This window comes from Meleagris gallopavo, chromosome 1 (genome assembly GCF_000146605.3).
Source record: "Meleagris gallopavo isolate NT-WF06-2002-E0010 breed Aviagen turkey brand Nicholas breeding stock chromosome 1, Turkey_5.1, whole genome shotgun sequence".
Taxonomy (NCBI): Eukaryota; Metazoa; Chordata; class Aves; order Galliformes; family Phasianidae; genus Meleagris; species Meleagris gallopavo.
Genome location: NC_015011.2, coordinates 58,992,164 through 59,009,198, shown reverse-complemented (window position 1 = coordinate 59,009,198; position 17,035 = coordinate 58,992,164). Strand labels below are relative to the sequence as shown.

The following is a 17,035-nucleotide window of genomic DNA, read 5'->3' as shown; positions in this document are numbered from 1 at the left end:
AAAGCCATATTTCTATATGATAGAGCTACTTCTAATTTTCCCATTAGACCAAACGACATCATAAAGAATATCTGCCAACAACGTGATATAAAACTGTACCATGCATCATGAAAAATAATTGCAATTCAATTACTCCTGAATTATAAAACCGTCAAATAGGTGCAATAAGACAAGAGCCTTACAACATATGAAAAACTGCTTAGCATAGATAATTATATATGTTTGAACAAAATCCCCAAAGTAAAAGATGTGCAGTTTGATGGAACAGGGTAATCACGCCAAAATAATTTTCATTCATAGCAAGGGTTTGAGGATCAGCAATTTTAAAACCACTTCCCTGAAAAAAAATATAGAAGTAAATTAGCAAATCTTTCTCTCTAACTATTGGTAGAGGGCATAGTCAGCAACAAGATAAAAAACTATTTTCTTGCCTCTATCACCTTCTTCCTTAGATTCTGCTCAATGTCACTGCTTAAAATCGTCTTGTACAACAGACTCACTGAAATCAGGGTCACAAGCAGCAGGTTGCTCAGCAGCATGACACATTGGGTTTTGAAGATCTCCAAGGATGGGGACTCCACAACCTTTCTGTAAAACCTCTACCAATGTTTGAGAACCACAGTTTTTTACTTATGTTCAAAATTATGTTTCGACTTTTGCCTTTTTGTCCTCTGCCTGTTCTCCTGTCACCAGGCCCCACTGAAAAAAAGCCTGGACCCATCTTATTTAGTCCCCCCGCATGACATAGTTATGTATGCTTATCAGAATCCCCTGAGCATTCCCAGCTCTCTGTCTCTCTTGAAGGAAAATGCTCCAGACCCTTCATCATTTTCATGACCCTCCATTGGATTCTCTCCAGTGTGTCCACTTTTGTACTTTCTTGTATTTGCGCTTCCTTAAGTACTTAATGATGCACCTTGTCACCTGTTTTGCTACTCCTGCACCTTAGGCTTAGTAGTGTCTAAAAATATATATAAAAATATAAGTGTAAATATATTAAAATATTATATATATAATATAAATAAATATTATATATTATATTTTGTCTTTCTGTAATGCTGTACATCTGAATTAGAACACAACTGTAAATTTTAGTGAATTGAACTCTTAGCACCTCAGTGAAGTAATTCAATGTATTTCTATTTTCAAGATGGAGAGAGAAAGATCCCAGCGAACTAACATGGCTTGCACACAACCATAGAGGCAGTCTGACCACGGGGCAGAAATAGAACTCAGGGAGAAATGGCGAAAGCACTCTTTCATAGGACGAGTTGAGAATAGAAAGACCTTCGCATCAAAGCTCTGTGCTACACTCTGAATTAAGAAGAATATGGCTTCTCTAGAACCATTAAATTATGTCTACAAAAGAAAAAAAAATAAGCAAGTTTTTTAAAATATAACTATTCTCTACATTAAATCTTTCACCTTGGTCTTGCCCCTCCCCTTCACAGACAAAAGCTGCTGCCGAACAAGATAGTGGCTATGACATCTGTCCCACAGCAAGGCAGAACTGAGCTAGGGTTCCCAGTTGCCTCCAGTTAAAGCGTGGAAAAACATTACAGGAATACTTAGTAAAGGGAAAAACTATCCAGGTGTAATGTGGTGGATATCATAGGTCCAGAAGTTCTGAGATAATTTTTTATATATTCAAAAATTTTAATAACTGATTACTTCATATGTGCTTTTTTTCAGCCATCAAAGCATACTTGCACAGCGTGTAACAGATCTTTATAAAACACAGAAGAGTTTCATTAGACTTGTTAACCTAACAGATTTCACAAATAAGCCTTCTCAGTCTCATTCCTGATGACTGCATTTCACTTTCTTAATTGATCTTTTACGCTATTTGCAGAGTGCCTAGGTTTTGTTTGCATTTGTTCTTCTGGTATGTAATCAAACAAAAATGCAGGCAAACATTATCCTGAATTTTTAGTAATGCTCACAAAGTTCTTCAGAAGCATCAGATACAGGCTTCAAATGCTGTGAACTACAAGACAAAATAAGACCATCATAACCCATAATTGATTCCAGTTCATCTCAGCTCTGACTGAAGGCTGTCTACACAGAAATCTCTGAAATAGTTGTCTAAGGTAAGATTTTAAACAGAAATAGTTTCATAATCCTCCCCATGAAATAAGATATAGCTCAAAGTGATAAAAACATAAATAAGTGTTTTTATCACTTTGAAAAAAAATAAAAGTCAGAAAAAAACAAAGGCAGTTCATATTGAAATTAAATCTACATTTTTAATTCTTGTTCTATGTAGCTTTACCAGCTTTTTCATTAAGAGTAGGCAAAGAGAATACCAGGTGATTCAAGGAGAACTCAGTTAAAACCACATCATGCAATACCCTAACAGATCACCTATATCTGCTACAGATGTGATTAAATAACTAGAGCAAGAAAGACCACAGTGTTTTCACTGAGGACATCATTAATTCATTTACTAATTGTTACCTGTGACTATCAGGATCACCACGCCTTTAACAGTCACATGCAAAGGCAATTCAGAATAAACAACAATGAAAACAATCACCACTGCCTCCTTTCAGTGGCATATATAAAGTTCAGCCAATTATTTCCTTTCCCTTGTTTGTTATCCAAAGTTAGAGTAAATGAAACTACGTGAAGACTAAGATACTGATATTTTAGTTAGCAACCTTGCTGTCTCTAGTAGTTTCCATGATATGATTCACTTTGAGATATTAGCACCCATGAGAACAGGTAAACTTTGCACTTTTTAAGAGAAAAATAGCTTGTAGAAAACTAAGCTATTTTATACTGAAGCGTCTATGGTAGTAAGAGTGTGCTTATCCTGTTGTTTTCTATCTGATCCTAGTATTTCCTTAAAGGCTATATTTTCTTAAAAAAAAAAAAAAATAAAGGGAGTAACATTTTCTTTCTGAACAGTTAAATGAGAGTATCTCTGTGCAATGGAAGACATACATGCCTTTTAGTCTATAAGCAGTTTTTACTTGGATTTGGATTTGGAGTTGGCTTCACTAGTCTTTAGTGAGGTTGGCTGAGTTACAGGTGATTTCTAGGTTGGATTTCTCTGCTGGGTTTGTCCAAATGAAAATCTTTATAGCTAATGTAGGTGAAAAGACAGAAGCAGTTCTTGGTTATGTTACATGTCATGGTTATTTTCATCCTTGTTTGGACATCTCTGACAAAAATTTCTTTAGTCTTTGAATTCTGGCTTTAGACTTTTACTCAATTGTAAAAGTATGTATTTTAGAATTATTTTAGGGCATTTTATTTATTTTATATTTTAGTTTTGTTATGTAGACCCAAGTTTGTCTAAAGTACTTCTCATACTTCTTTGGGAGTGTTTAAAAAAGGTGATAGTCATCTTAATGAGCTCCATAAAACAAATAAACTGATTTGGGAAATCTGCAAACTTTTCTGTGGATGAGAGGCACAAGGAGCATTATAAAGCACTGTAACTTTGTCTCATCAGAACTATTATTTAAGCTAGTGATTGTTTTTACTGGGGAGGAATTGTATGTGCTCTTGTCTGATATGATGTATTGCCACACAATATTTGGTTAGAAAAGCAGTTTTGGTTTATGTTGCTTTCAGATAACTTTTATTCTTTGCTAATACATTCAACTTATTTCCTTTTAAAATTTGATTCTCTAACATAAATGTAGTTGTATTATTTATTTTTACAATTAACTTATCTCAATTTCAACTAAATATAACAAATCTAATAAATTAGATACTATTAACTTTAAAAATAAAAAATGATTTTTTTCATCTGTTGCCTATTTAAAGCTCGAATTTACTATATCCAAATTATTTTCTTGATTTATTATTTAAATTCTGCTGATAATGTTGGCTTTCTTCTGTATTTAAACCTTTACTTTTAGCATACAAATAGAGTTATATGTACTGTATTGGACTCAAGTAATTTAACAGATAACATACACTGGGGGAGAAATCTTCTTCATATATGAATGGATTAATTAAATAGACTGTGTTCCTTAATGTTGCTAAATTCAGAAGTTGAAATGTTGGTATGTCTCTGATTAATTTATTTATTGGAAACTCTTTGATCCTATATGTAATAGCACAAAAGTGACTGGTGCCCTACGAAATTGTAGTGGTAAAGTGTGGAATTCAAAGTGAGAGTCTTACCAGTTTGCTAATTACAGTGGAGGAGAACAGAAGTATACCTGTAACTTAAGCTGTCCTCCTGAGTCCTAGTCAAAGAAGTCAAGCATGCCTGGTGCAAGCAGTGGTGATGTTCAAGAGAAGCAGCTTGCGGCTGACACTGAAAAGGAGAAAAACCTGCTACCTGATAGAAGAAACCATGCTGGAAACCTGACTCTGCCTGAGAAGAAAGTCCAGGAGGCTATTTGTGTGCTGCTGGTGGAGCTGTGTGAGAGGTTCACGTTCTTTGGCATCGTCTGCAATATGATCCTCTTCTGCACCGTCAGACTTGGCTATCGCAACTACCAGGCTGCCATTGTAAATATGTGCTTTGTGGGCACCTCCATGCTGACGCCAGTGTTGGCTGGCTGGCTCGCCGAGTGCCTTGTGGGGCGGATCAAGCTGGTGTGCATCTGCATGTTTCTACACTTCTTAGGTAGGTGACACCCAGGTGTCCTTTAATGCTACAATACTTCTGTTTGAAATGCACTGTTGAACACTGAAATTCAGTAATTTTCTCCAAGCTCATGGCCACTTTTGCTCATAATGAATTACGTCATTTTTTCCTCTACAAAACACTTTGTAGTTTTCTGCCTATGTATTTTTGTGAGGTAATATATAGAGCAAGACCAAGAAGCATTTTCATGTATGTCTTATGGATTAGCGGGTATGTGATCTTTACTTCTCTAAAGTGGCTTAGCTCTTAAGAATGCAGTTGCTCAGCTCTTTCTTAGAACTGGTCCCTTTAATAAGCATCTGTTGTTGCTAGTGTTTAGGGCAAATGTGATGTTTTAGACAGAGTTTGAGAAAGAGAATGGAAAGCACTTCCCAGCTGTTGGTAGTAACATTTCTATTTTATGTGAAGACATGACTGTTGTAGTTGGATAACTGGGAAAGATGCATTTAAGCACACATCAGTATAAACAAACATTGCAGTGAGTAGGGAGGATATATCCTAATACTTATATTGAGAGCTTGCTTTCTAACAGAAATCCAAATCTTCCCCAACTGTTCTTCCGAAGATCTTCTATGCAAAAAAGATCTCCAAAACTGTTTAAACTAAATAGGAAGATTCTGCAGCAATCAGTGCATTTCAGAGCTGGTGATTGTTTATGTGGGTTAATTGAATGCTTCTAAACTGTAAGGGTTCGATGCACAGCTGTAGTCTTAAACTTTGGTTAATGTCAAGCTGATGTTTCAATTTGCTATATTTTGAGTTTGTCTCCACTTAAAGCCTAGATAATCTGTAGCTGACTAAATCTGAGACTTGCTTTGCAGACTAGAGCTGGTAAATACAATTCATGGCAGTGCTTCTGTAAGTTAAGTTCCCAAAAACATATTTTTCCCATGAAGCTGCAACAGAAAACCAGAACAGACTAAAAAAAAAAGGTAGTAAAACCTTTGAGACTTTCTTAAATCATAGACCTCATTAAAGACTCAGAAATTCTAGTTTTTTTTTTTTTTTCTTTGAATCTTAATTATTCCACAATGGGGAGGCTTTTTGGCTGTTTTAATTTCTTTGCTGGGCAGTTACACACCTTACCTGACACTTGCTGGCTAGTGGAGAGCTACTGCCCTCTACACACAAGAAATGGGGAAAGCACAATGGGAGGAGTTTCATTTCCAGGGTAAGCTCTTCAATATATTGAAGGACGTAAATCCTTGCAAGCATATTAGAGAAAACTGCTTTCATAGGTACTCATAGTGATGTTTCTAGCTTTCTGCAGAAGTAAGGCCCTTCCTCTTCACCCTCATCTGTTGTCTTCTGATTTCTCATCTTTTCAACACAATTGCTTACAGATTCATATTTATCAGTCTGACTTTAATTTATTTCAAATAATGATTTCCTTCTGATTCCAGGCACAGCCCTGCTACCCATTGTGGCTTTCCCTTTTGAAGATATCTACATTGACAAACGACATATTCTTCTTCATACACTAACCAAAAAGGAGCAGAAAATAGTGTTCTATTTTGCACTACTCACAGCTAGCCTGGGAATAGGAGGCATAAGAGCTATAGTTTGTCCACTAAGTGCATACAACCTTGAGAACTGTGGACCGAAGGAACTTCTTTCTTTTTTCAACTGGTTAGTAACTTAACAACAGCTAAATATCTGTAGCGAATGATATTGCATTGCTTTGATATTCCCTGTAGACTTGCAAGGCATTGTTGGTGTTATTTACTGGGTTTTAAACTGAAGAATATTTAAGTTTTGGAATAGTTTCCAAGAATTTATGTAAAAACCTCTGGTATAGTTGTTGCTTTCCAGGACCAACTGGCGATCACCTATTTTGGTCTTCAGTAGTAATCGTCAGTCAAGAACCAGGATTACATAACTTGCTCAAGTACTCACTCAGACTTAGTGTCCTGCTGCTATTAGAAAAACAAATGGAATACATTGTTGTACAGCTAATGTATTGATAATTTGATTTAATTTTGCTATTAATCCCTGACTGTGACAAAATTCAGTGATACATTAGAATTTGCATTGGAGTAAATTTTTAGAAATTACAGGTAGCAATAGAGTCTGTTGGTTTGTTGGAACTGAAGATTGCTAGTAGACTCTAACTGCTGATATCAGTGGTAAGAAAATGATATATTGTGTTGGATCTTGCACTCAGAACACTTGGTATCAGATAAAGCACTTTACGTTCATATTTCATTTACAATATCTCATTTTTTCAGGAAAATTTGGAGGAAAAATTGAAGAGGTAAAATAGTTCCTAAAAATCAGGTTGTTTTTTTTTGTTTGTTTGTTTTTGGGTTTTTGTTGTTGTTGTTTGAATTAACTGTTTCTATGTCAGGGGGATCATTTTTGGTCATGTGTTTGCCTTCATTTATCATTTTGTAGCACTGAACATTCACCTGGACCTTCTGATTAAACTGTAGGGAAGAATCAAAGAAGTTATCAGTGGGAACTTCTAGACTTCTGCTTTGAGTCAGAATGAAATAAAGTCTAAAACTGTCCCCTTTCCTGTCCTTTCCTTATATACACACACTTATTAAAATCAAAGCTTAGCACGCTGTCATATTGACAACAAAACACTGAGGAGTCGATGAAGATCTTAGTGAATCAGATCTTTATTCCTTTGGGAGTAGCTCTCCTGGCTATTCTTTTTTCCTCCAATTATGTTAGTATCAGAGAATTCTGAATTAAATCCAAACTTCAGTGAATAAAGCAGCTTTACCAAAGGTGGATGAGACTTTAGTTCTGTAGAGCAGATTCTGCCTCCCTGACCTGCCCATAGGAGAGAAGAAAAAAAATCTTTTTACTCTGTTCTGAGTTTTAATCCTTAATTAGCAACATCATTTTGATTAAATAAGACTCTAGGGGATTAAGACTGGAGTGCAATCAGTTGTTCTGAAAGATAGCATTGGAGAATTTATTGTATTGTGGTCTTAGCCATTCAGAATTGTGTTTAATCAAAGTGACATTTCTCAGTGTTGATTACAAAGAAGACATAATCTGAATAAGAAGTTCCTTGGGTGAAATCCAAATGGGTTATTTCTTGGGGCTTTGGAAATATTAAGAAAGGCACATGTGTGTTTTTTGCAATGGCATCTGAAAAGGGGCTATTTAATTGCTATCTCAAGATTTTAAAAAATGAGGTTATATTCTTAGTGGTCTTAATCTCATTACAACCTCTCAGAATATAATCATTTTCTCTCGGTAGAGTGTTTTTTCTTGGTAGATATTTGTTACAGGATTGAATTTTGAAATAATAGATAAAAAAAGTGATTGCATACTTCTGATGAATAAGAGCTTATGTCCTTAGCTACATTCTATTTAAAAGAAAATCATACTTAATAAGTTAAAGGTAGATTTTAAATGAAATGGCAAAGTATAAACCTGCAACTACCTGCTGTTTAATTCAATTCCTGAAGAAGATTGCTTTGCCCATCTAGGACCTGGTTCTAACTTCCAAAATGCTCTGTGTCTGTTCCCTCTTAAAAAAAAAATTGTCTATGGTGGCAGAGAATAAGAGCGAAGGGTACACAATTTAGACAAAGGATAGCAGCTAGCAGTGTTGTCTCATCTTACTAAACTGCTACAAAAGAAGGCAGGAAATGTTGGAACGATAGTATTTCCCTTCTTTCCTATGTCTCTTCTAAATAACTTTTCTTTCCATATACAGTGAATTCATTTCTGCTGTCAACCCAGGACACTTTAACATTAAATTAAATAATTATTCTGCCTCTTTTATCTTTTTCACTTTCTCTTTATAGAGAACTCTGAAGTGATTCTAAATAAAATTCATCTCCTCCTAAAAAGTTGTACAGGTAAATATGTGGTATGGATACTGGGCCTTTCTCAAATATGTGGAATATCTGGGTCTGAGTTTGGATTGAAATTTAAGGTCATCTGGCTCAATTAATTAAAAAAAAAAAATGAATAGTATTATAAGAGACAGAAAACATACTTCGTTTTCAGAATTATTAAAAGAAAGTGACAAAACTCAATTTTTGAATATTTTCTAGTGTTTTTCCTCTAGATCTGTCTTTGTTCAGCAAGTTCATCTCAATTGTTATAGTAAGTGAAAGCTTTTCAAGTACAGTAACAATGCTTTTAAGTTAAAAGTCACCTGGGTATTACTTCTTAAGTTGTCATAATGAATATATTTATATAATCTAGTAAGATCTTTTTTCTAGACATTTCACGATAACGTTTTTGCTTATATCAGAAATGTACTCTTGAGTTGAAATCGGAGTGCAGAAGCTGAGTTCTTTCAGAATACGTCACCGCAATTCATGGTACATTTGGTACTCTCAAGCCAGTAGCAAACTTTGAGTTCACAGGATCAGACTAAAACAAATACAAAGTAAAATCCTTGGCTAGACGCATTGGGTCCTTAACACAAGATATTTGGCTCTACAGATCCATTCCTCTTGTACTTTTTCCCTTTCAGAAGTAGATTTTACTTAAAGGATTTGCCAAAAAATATGTTGCCTATTTGGAAAGAAGTCTGAAAGCATAAGATTCTCAAAAGAATTTATTTAATCAAGGTCCTCCATGGACTTATAAGAATGAAGGGGAAAGTCTACTAACAAGCCTCTTGCTCACTGTGGCCACCTACTCAACATTTAGTATGCATAATCCAAGCAAATGGACTAGAGCTGAGAAGAATTTATGTGGCAAGCAAGTACCGTGAATGCTAGATCATTGACTATTCAAAATGAATTTGTTTTTAAAATGTCTCAAAATAATGTTTAATCCACAGAAAAGCAGCTTTTTAATGTTTATAAACCTACTGTCCAAAGCATTTCCTTGGGAAGTGGGATATCTTGGTCGGCTGCTCCAACAGATATTATTTGTGCAGTATTCTTTCAAACCTAAGTTAGGGTAAGAAGTTTTATTTCACACCAGAGGAAATAATTGAATGGCTGTTATATGTGATGTTATTTCTTTGTTAAGGTTAAAAATGCAATTTCATAATTTTACATATATTAAACTTACATTATCGGATATTAAATGTATAAATGCTAAATGCTGACATTTTAATTATTCCTATCCATAAGTTTATTTCTGACTCTAGATTAATAATTTGTTCAGCTCTACTGCCTTAGTGTCTTAGTTTTATGATTTACCTCACCGAGCTGAAACATCCAAGTGAAATTCAGTGTTTCTCTGCGTGTGTGTGTGTGGTACTGATGCTGTCCATAACTATAATACTTAACTATACCATTATATAAAAGCTGTAAATTTTCAGCTATTCTAATCTTGGCTCCTCTGTCTCTGTGTACTAGGTTTTATTGGCTGATTAACTTAAATTCAGCAGTTGTCTTTGTCAGCATCTCTTATATCCAGCAATCTGTGGCGAGAAATCTTGGTTTTCTTCTCCCATTTGTGTCTGTGCTTATGGCCATGATCACAATTCACATGGTGCGTGGAGAAATGATTTACAAACCTAAAACAGGTAAGACTCTTAAGAAGTATATTTAGAGTATATTTAGTATATTCTTAAGAAGTATATTAAGAAGTATATCTTAAGAAGTATATTTAGAAGTATATTTATTTTATTATATATATATTTAGTATACTTAGAAGTATATTTTGAACATCTAAATAAGTTCTTCCATAACAATTACCTGTTTGATTGTAGATACCTGGGGAGGAGTTTTAGCTCTATGGAGTCAGTGTAAGAGAAAACATCCTCTGTAAAGATAAGTATGTAGATTCTGGATAGGCTGAAAAATTGAAAGCAGTCTCTAGTGGACTTATGTACATCTTCTGCCTTGTCCAGATATAGGTTCAGAGCAGTTTCATGTACAGGAATAGATACTACATGCATGCTGCATATTACTAATGTCAGTGTGTTTTGTCCAATCTATGCCCAAGGTGCTCAGATGTGTTGAGGCTGAGGTGTTGGTGCACCAAACATACTTGTTTTCACATATAAGCATGCTCCAGAGTCTGTTGTGAAGTTAAACTGAGCAACTAAGCAGTGAGTTTAACAAATTAACCAGAAAACTTTGTAATATCTCAGTATTCCAGAATATCTCATGCTTGTTATTTCAGTGTGCTTTCCAATACAACCTTGGGTATTTGTACATATTCGAAAATAATTGAAAATACTGAATAGCTTTAAATAGCTCCTAAGCAGACTTTTGATATTTTAAAGCAGAAGTTCTTATACTTCTGTGGCCTCATCAGTTAGCAATTAGTACTATTACTTCAGCTTTTCAAAATGTTTTGATGACAACTATCTCTCTCCTTTAACCAAGCACAGAAATGTAACTGGAGCCTAAGTGACCAGAATAAGGCTGTAGGAGTGCCCAAATTTTGCTGTACTTTTTCCAGTAGAACACAGAAACTGAAATTAAGATATTTGTGTTTTTGTTATTAGTTCAGTCTAATAAAAAAAAATATTAGGAATGAAAGAATGTGTGAACCAAGTATCTTGGAATGTTATGTGATGGAAATACTAGAAAGAAATGCATCCCTTCCCCAACGCCCTTCAAAAAAATTATATCTGACTGAGGTATGTAAAGGCTAGTGTCAACTTAAGTTGTTTTTTTTATAGAGAGAATAGTAATTGTCAAGCTCTCCAGGTCTTGCTGCAGGTCTTAAAACCTGAGAAGCTAAGAACAGTCTTGAGCATCTAGCCTGCACTGGAATGATTCATATGAACCAAATCTGGTTGCTTATCTAAGTAGTTTGACATCACTAAAAAGAATAACGCAATCTTGTGTTATACTAGTTAATCTTCTGTTATATTACTCATCTACAAAACTAGCAGAGTATTTCTTGTATTGTCTTTTTTTCTATGAATGTTATTCAACCTAAGTGTTTTCCTCATCTATGCAGAATTCTAATATCTAGAAAAATGTTCTTTATCTCTTTAGTCAAAATAAAACATAATATACTTTGTATCTTCTGGTAAGATATTGAAACATTAAATATATCAAAGCTATTATTCAAATCCATAGACAACCTTACAGGATTTTTGTGTGGTGCTTTTTTGTTTTTCTGATGTAACTCTTCAAATATGGATCATGCATTCAATTATGTTTAGCTGTCAAACATGGACTTAATTTGCATTTCTTCCATTGCTAAAAATTTTAGGATTGGCAGCTGACCAGAGATGGAGGGAAAAATGTGTATCTACTATCTAGAGTGCAATATAGAATTATTTTTTCATTATGATTAAGTAATATAGATATTCATGATTACATCAAGGTCATAGTAGCAGAGTGTTAGAACCAAGATCTTAAGTATAACAGAGAGGGGGAATTTCCTTCTGGAATATGTAATTTAATACATATACAGATAGATGCTTTTAAGAAAACACTAGAAATAATAGTATAGAGTATATGATGTTTAACTACTCAGTTGTTTACTTCTGTAATCTGAAAAATTTGCTTATGTGGAGTATTGTGGGATTTACTACTTTGCTTCTAACGAATGGGTAAGACACTTATTCTAAATATGTAACTGGCAATATCCTCTTGATATAGGTCTATGTTTGACTCAAGTTCCTGACTGAACTACAACTTTTAATTAACTATTTACTAGTTTACCATTTACTAATCTGCTTTGAATTCTGTTGTAAGAAACATACATATTTCATACAAGTAACTTTTTGTAGGTAATTGATTGAAATGACAATAAGGATGTCCTCAGCTATGACAAGAGCTCTAACTCTCACATTTTTCTGATTATCTTCTTCGTCAATTCAATCTGAAAGTCTGAATACTTCTTAGTCCTCAGGTCTGGTCTTGAAATACTATGGATCCTGAATTTTAGCAATGCTTACAGTGATTTGTAAGAATATTAGCCTAGCAAAGTCACAGAAAATAAAATCTGTATGCAGTGTCTATGTTTGGAAGCTTCAGTCGTGTTCTCTACTTCAGATTTTATTTAACTGTGCCAACAGTCCACAGGTTAATGCTAGACAGTTATTATTTAATTTCCATTTCTTAGTATTGGAAGAACATCCTATAGGTGTCAGATGAACATTCTAGAAAATACTTTCAACAGCAGAGTGATAGAAAAATATTTTTTTCTACCATCTTCTGAGTTCATGTTGTATTTGGACACTATATAGATGGTTACTGTAGTGCTTCAACACATCAGAAAGGCAGAGAGATGCTATATCTTTCATTCTCATGGATGGGCAACTTACCAAAGGTAAATCTGTATCTTCAAGCATGCAGGTAACAATTCTGTCCTTGTTATATTTCTTTGAAGTCTGAGAACCAAGCTAGCAATTACTTGTGGACAAATTTTAATATGCCAACAACTAGACTGGAAGCTTTTTCCACAGCACGCTACTTGGAAGTCCGAAGATATTTCTAACATTAAAACATGTTCCTCAAAACTTTCTATCCCATCAGCCCTCCTTTGAGCTGCCTTTCCTCCTCTCTTCACTTCTACATGGCTCTTGTTGGACTTCAGCAGAGATGCGACATTTCATTCCTGTCTTGAATTTAAAAGCAAAAAAACTAGGGAAGGTAATATACTACCTCCCAGTATATCAAGTTGTATTTTTCCTCACAAAATGCTTTGTTCTGTTATTTTTGGCAGCAAATAGAAATGTACTAATGCCTTATGTCTGATTGTTTCCAGACAGTTCCCTTCTGACAACTTTTGGGGTAATTGGTAGTGCACTGAAAATGTGCTGTGTGCGGTATCGCTACTTTAGTGGAGATGTATCCAGCTGGTTAGATCATGCGAAGGAATATCATGGTGGTCGGTACAGTGAGACCCAAGTGGAAAGTACAAAGTCACTTGCCAGGCTCTTCCCGTTGTTTGCTTTCCAAATTCTTTACAGAACATGCATTATGCAGGTGAGTAAACAACTTTTCAAACCAAATCTCAAAAAAGACTGTTTATTACCATGTTACAAGGCATGCTTCTTAACTGTTGCTTTACCAACAGAACCACCTTGCAGAATAGTCTTAATCTCATCAAATAAGTAAAATCAGCCTTGCTGTGGTGTAGCCTTCCTTCTGCTCATTTCTATCCATCCCTTTGATATATCTAGTGCTGAGACTCCTGTGCTCCTCATGCTGTTACATATCTTGGAGATTCAGGCTTAGCACTCCTGTGAAACATATAATTTTCCAATTTCTTAAATATTCACTCAATTTTTAGGAAAGACATAAAAACTTTCTTTGCTGTTTCAGTTGCATATTTCTACTGTTCTGGTAGTTTTATATATCTGCTGCATCTCAATGGAAATGGGTGGTTTTCCATTTATGGAAACAGTTATTTCAAAGCCCAAATGTATGAATGATATGTAAATATTTCACAGAGTTGCTTCAACTGACATGATTCCTTCAGATTAATTTCTGACTGGATGATCCTGGCTAAGCAGGAGTTTGAAGCAGCTTACCCTTTGGCAACTGGCGTAACAAATTTAGAAATTCATTTTTAGTTATTGGTTTTAAAATGCGTGCATAGGCTGCTTAAGGAAATTCTTACAAATGTGTAACATAGACTATTTCATTGACATTATCTTGCAACTGTTAAATATTCCCGCTCATCTGCCACCTTTTCTTCTCTCACTCTGCTCCATGCCAGGGAGAGTGGAAGACAAAATAAAAACAAACACACAAGTGACTGAGGCATGTGTTAATGACCAGATGGAAATGAGTCAGGAATCAATCTCTGTTGTAATGTCTAGGTATTTATCTGGAAAAGACTGCTTGCACCTCCTGAAAGCAACGACATTCAGCAGAATTTTCGATATGTCTAACGCTTTTTCTTAGACTAGGAAATAGATCAATATTTTTTCTTAAAGATTAATTGTATTTTCTCCATACTATTAACAGATTTCATGTTGATGATAATTTAATTCCTGATAATAAGTCAATTCTGATTCCCAGTAGGCAATGGAAATGAGGAACCAACATAACTTAGCTTATGTCTGATCTGTCATGATTCTGTTTCTATTTATTCATCCTTTTACATCTTCTATTTTTTGAGGGGAAGTGAAATATGAGTTACAGTATTTTTATTAACATCTAGCATTTGAACAACTCTTTAGCATCGGGTGAAATTCTGTTGGTTAAGGTTGGCTATAATCATTGATGAGTAACCCTTGAAGAGCTGGGTCACTAGCTACACTTTAATTTTCAGACAGCTACAAGTAATCCATCTGGATTTGGCATTGCCAGTCACATGGAAAAGCCATGTAGAAAACTTCAGAAATTCAAAATGTTATGAAAACAAATGAAAGTAAAGAAATCCATTCTACATCCAGCTCTGCCATGGCTGCTCTCTGTGAATTACTCAAGTTACATCTTTATTTTCCCATCAGTCTGTAAAATGAAGTAGATTGTAACTCCTTGTTGCTAGTGAAGTTTCAGCGCTTAGTATACCAAGGTTTCTCAAAAAACACAAGCAGAAAAGTCGGTTGATATAAGCAGTTTGGGGCTTTCTTGTGTATGTCAATAAATTCAACTGATTTTTATGTATCATCAAACAAATAGGAACTATTTGCTCTCTGAAGTGAAAGACTGTCTTATAAGTCTACTTAACTTCATATCCTGATGACTACCATTGGTGTGTTGCTCAGTTGATTATTGTTTTCTGATTTTTATTTACGGAAGTAAAAAAGAAGCCCTTTACGTAGCTGCTGTGCCAGTCACATTAAGCTGCTTCGAAGACTATGGCTAAATCTACGCAGCTCTTAAAGCTATGTGATGGCAAGAATTTCTTTAAAATATTCTTCCACTTAGAGCAAACAATTAGAAATTCAAGACAACTCTGCATCATGCTATTCTAAAATGAAAAGAGTCCTGCTGTACACTGTGAAGACATGTAAGAAGTCACTGAAGTACTCAGGAGAATTTATTATGTTGACTGATGGTTTATTTGATCTTCATTAGAGCTAATACAAACTGACGGGCTGCTCCTTAGATTTGTTAAACTGAGGAGTAAGTGAAATAAGTAGATAATGTTAAAGCCTAGCAGAGAATGAGAGTCACTATCTGAAAGGCTTTTATCATGAATGGTTACTCCTTGGGGTTAGTGTGTAATTGGTTTTCTGTGACTTCTTCAGAAGGGAATGTTGAAGAAGCTTCCATTACAGGAAAAAACCTTATCCATAAAAGGTAACTTACACTGAAGTTGGTTTGTATTCCACAATACAGATTCCTTCAGGATATTATCTCCAAACCATGAATTCCAACTTGAACTTCAGTGGATTTGTATTGCCAATTGCTGCGATGAATGTGATAAGCATTGTGCCACTACTGATTCTTGTTCCAATTTTGGAATGCATTAACTCATATCTCTTCAGCTCCAAGGGAAGTGGACATTCTCCAACAATTTACATTGGTAAGTCTAAAATCTGTTTATGCAGTTTTGATACATATCTTTGTTTTAAAAGAAACCTCAGCAGCTGATGGTATGTTTTACCACTATTTCAAACTATAAACATTAAGATAGATTTGTTTTGGGATGACAGAGGTAGATATATTTCAAAGAAACTTTAGAAAAGACAGTCCTGAAAAATGTTAGATATTTAGAGAAAAAGGCATAGTTTTTATTGATGAAGAAGACTGAAGCTCTTCTGATCAATAAAATGTACTGAGACAAACACTGAGAAAAAACTGAGTCATCCTAAGGAACTGGTGAAAGAAATAGCACTAACCATTTAGGCTTGCATATTTTACTTCACACTGGTTGCCTTCCATACGTTTTTTCTTAATTCTTTTTTTAATTTTACTTAATTTGAAAGGGGTTTTGGGGGGGTTAATCTTTGTTGGTAGCTCTATGATTCTTGAAAAATATTCTATTGCTCAAAATGATGAGTAATAATTAAAATAATAAATAAAATAAAAAATAATAAAATAAAATAATTAAGTTATTAGATATAAGCTTTTTTTCATATACATATATTTAAGCTATGCCTGTATTGACATTAGGACTGTAGCTTACCAGAATTCTTTCTCCTATGAAGAAAGGTTGAGGGAACTGGGCTTGTTTAGCTTGGAAAGGAGAAGGCTCCAGGGAGATCTCATTGTGGCCTGCCAGTACTTGAAGGGAGCATATAAGCAGGAAGGGGAATGGCTGTTTACGAGGATGGATAGTGATAGGACAAGGGGGAATGGTCTTAAACTGAGACAGGGGAGGTTTAGGTTAGATATTAGGTGGAAGTTTTTCACGCAGAGGGTGGTGACACACTGGAACAGGTTGCCCAAGGAGGTTGTGGATGCCCCATCCCTGAAGGCATTCAAGGCCAGGCTGGATGTGGCTCTGGGCAGCCTGGTCTGGTGGTTGGCAACCCTGCACATAGCAGGGGGTTGAAAGTAGGTGATCTTTGTGGTCCTTTTCAAACCAGGCCTTTCTATGATTCTATGATGATTCTATGGAACTTGTCACTGTTATAGTTCATTCCTGACTCTTTAATTGAATCCAAAATAGAAAGTA

General features: G+C 35.0%; 1 protein-coding gene across 1 annotated transcript in view; it reads left to right on the top strand.

The window, feature by feature from the left end:
• Positions 1–2,479: 2,479 nt before the first annotated feature.
• LOC100544897 (solute carrier family 15 member 5-like) overlaps positions 2,480–17,035 on the top strand; it is a 25,573-nt gene continuing 11,017 nt past the window's right edge. The window contains exons 1-6 of the mRNA XM_010714858.2: positions 2,480–2,724; positions 4,074–4,591; positions 6,016–6,241; positions 9,901–10,070; positions 13,223–13,443; positions 15,754–15,940. Coding sequence (XP_010713160.1) covers positions 4,225–4,591; positions 6,016–6,241; positions 9,901–10,070; positions 13,223–13,443; positions 15,754–15,940 — 1,171 coding nt within the window. The 5' untranslated portion in view covers positions 2,480–2,724; positions 4,074–4,224. The remainder of the gene's footprint in view (positions 2,725–4,073; positions 4,592–6,015; positions 6,242–9,900; positions 10,071–13,222; positions 13,444–15,753; positions 15,941–17,035) is intronic.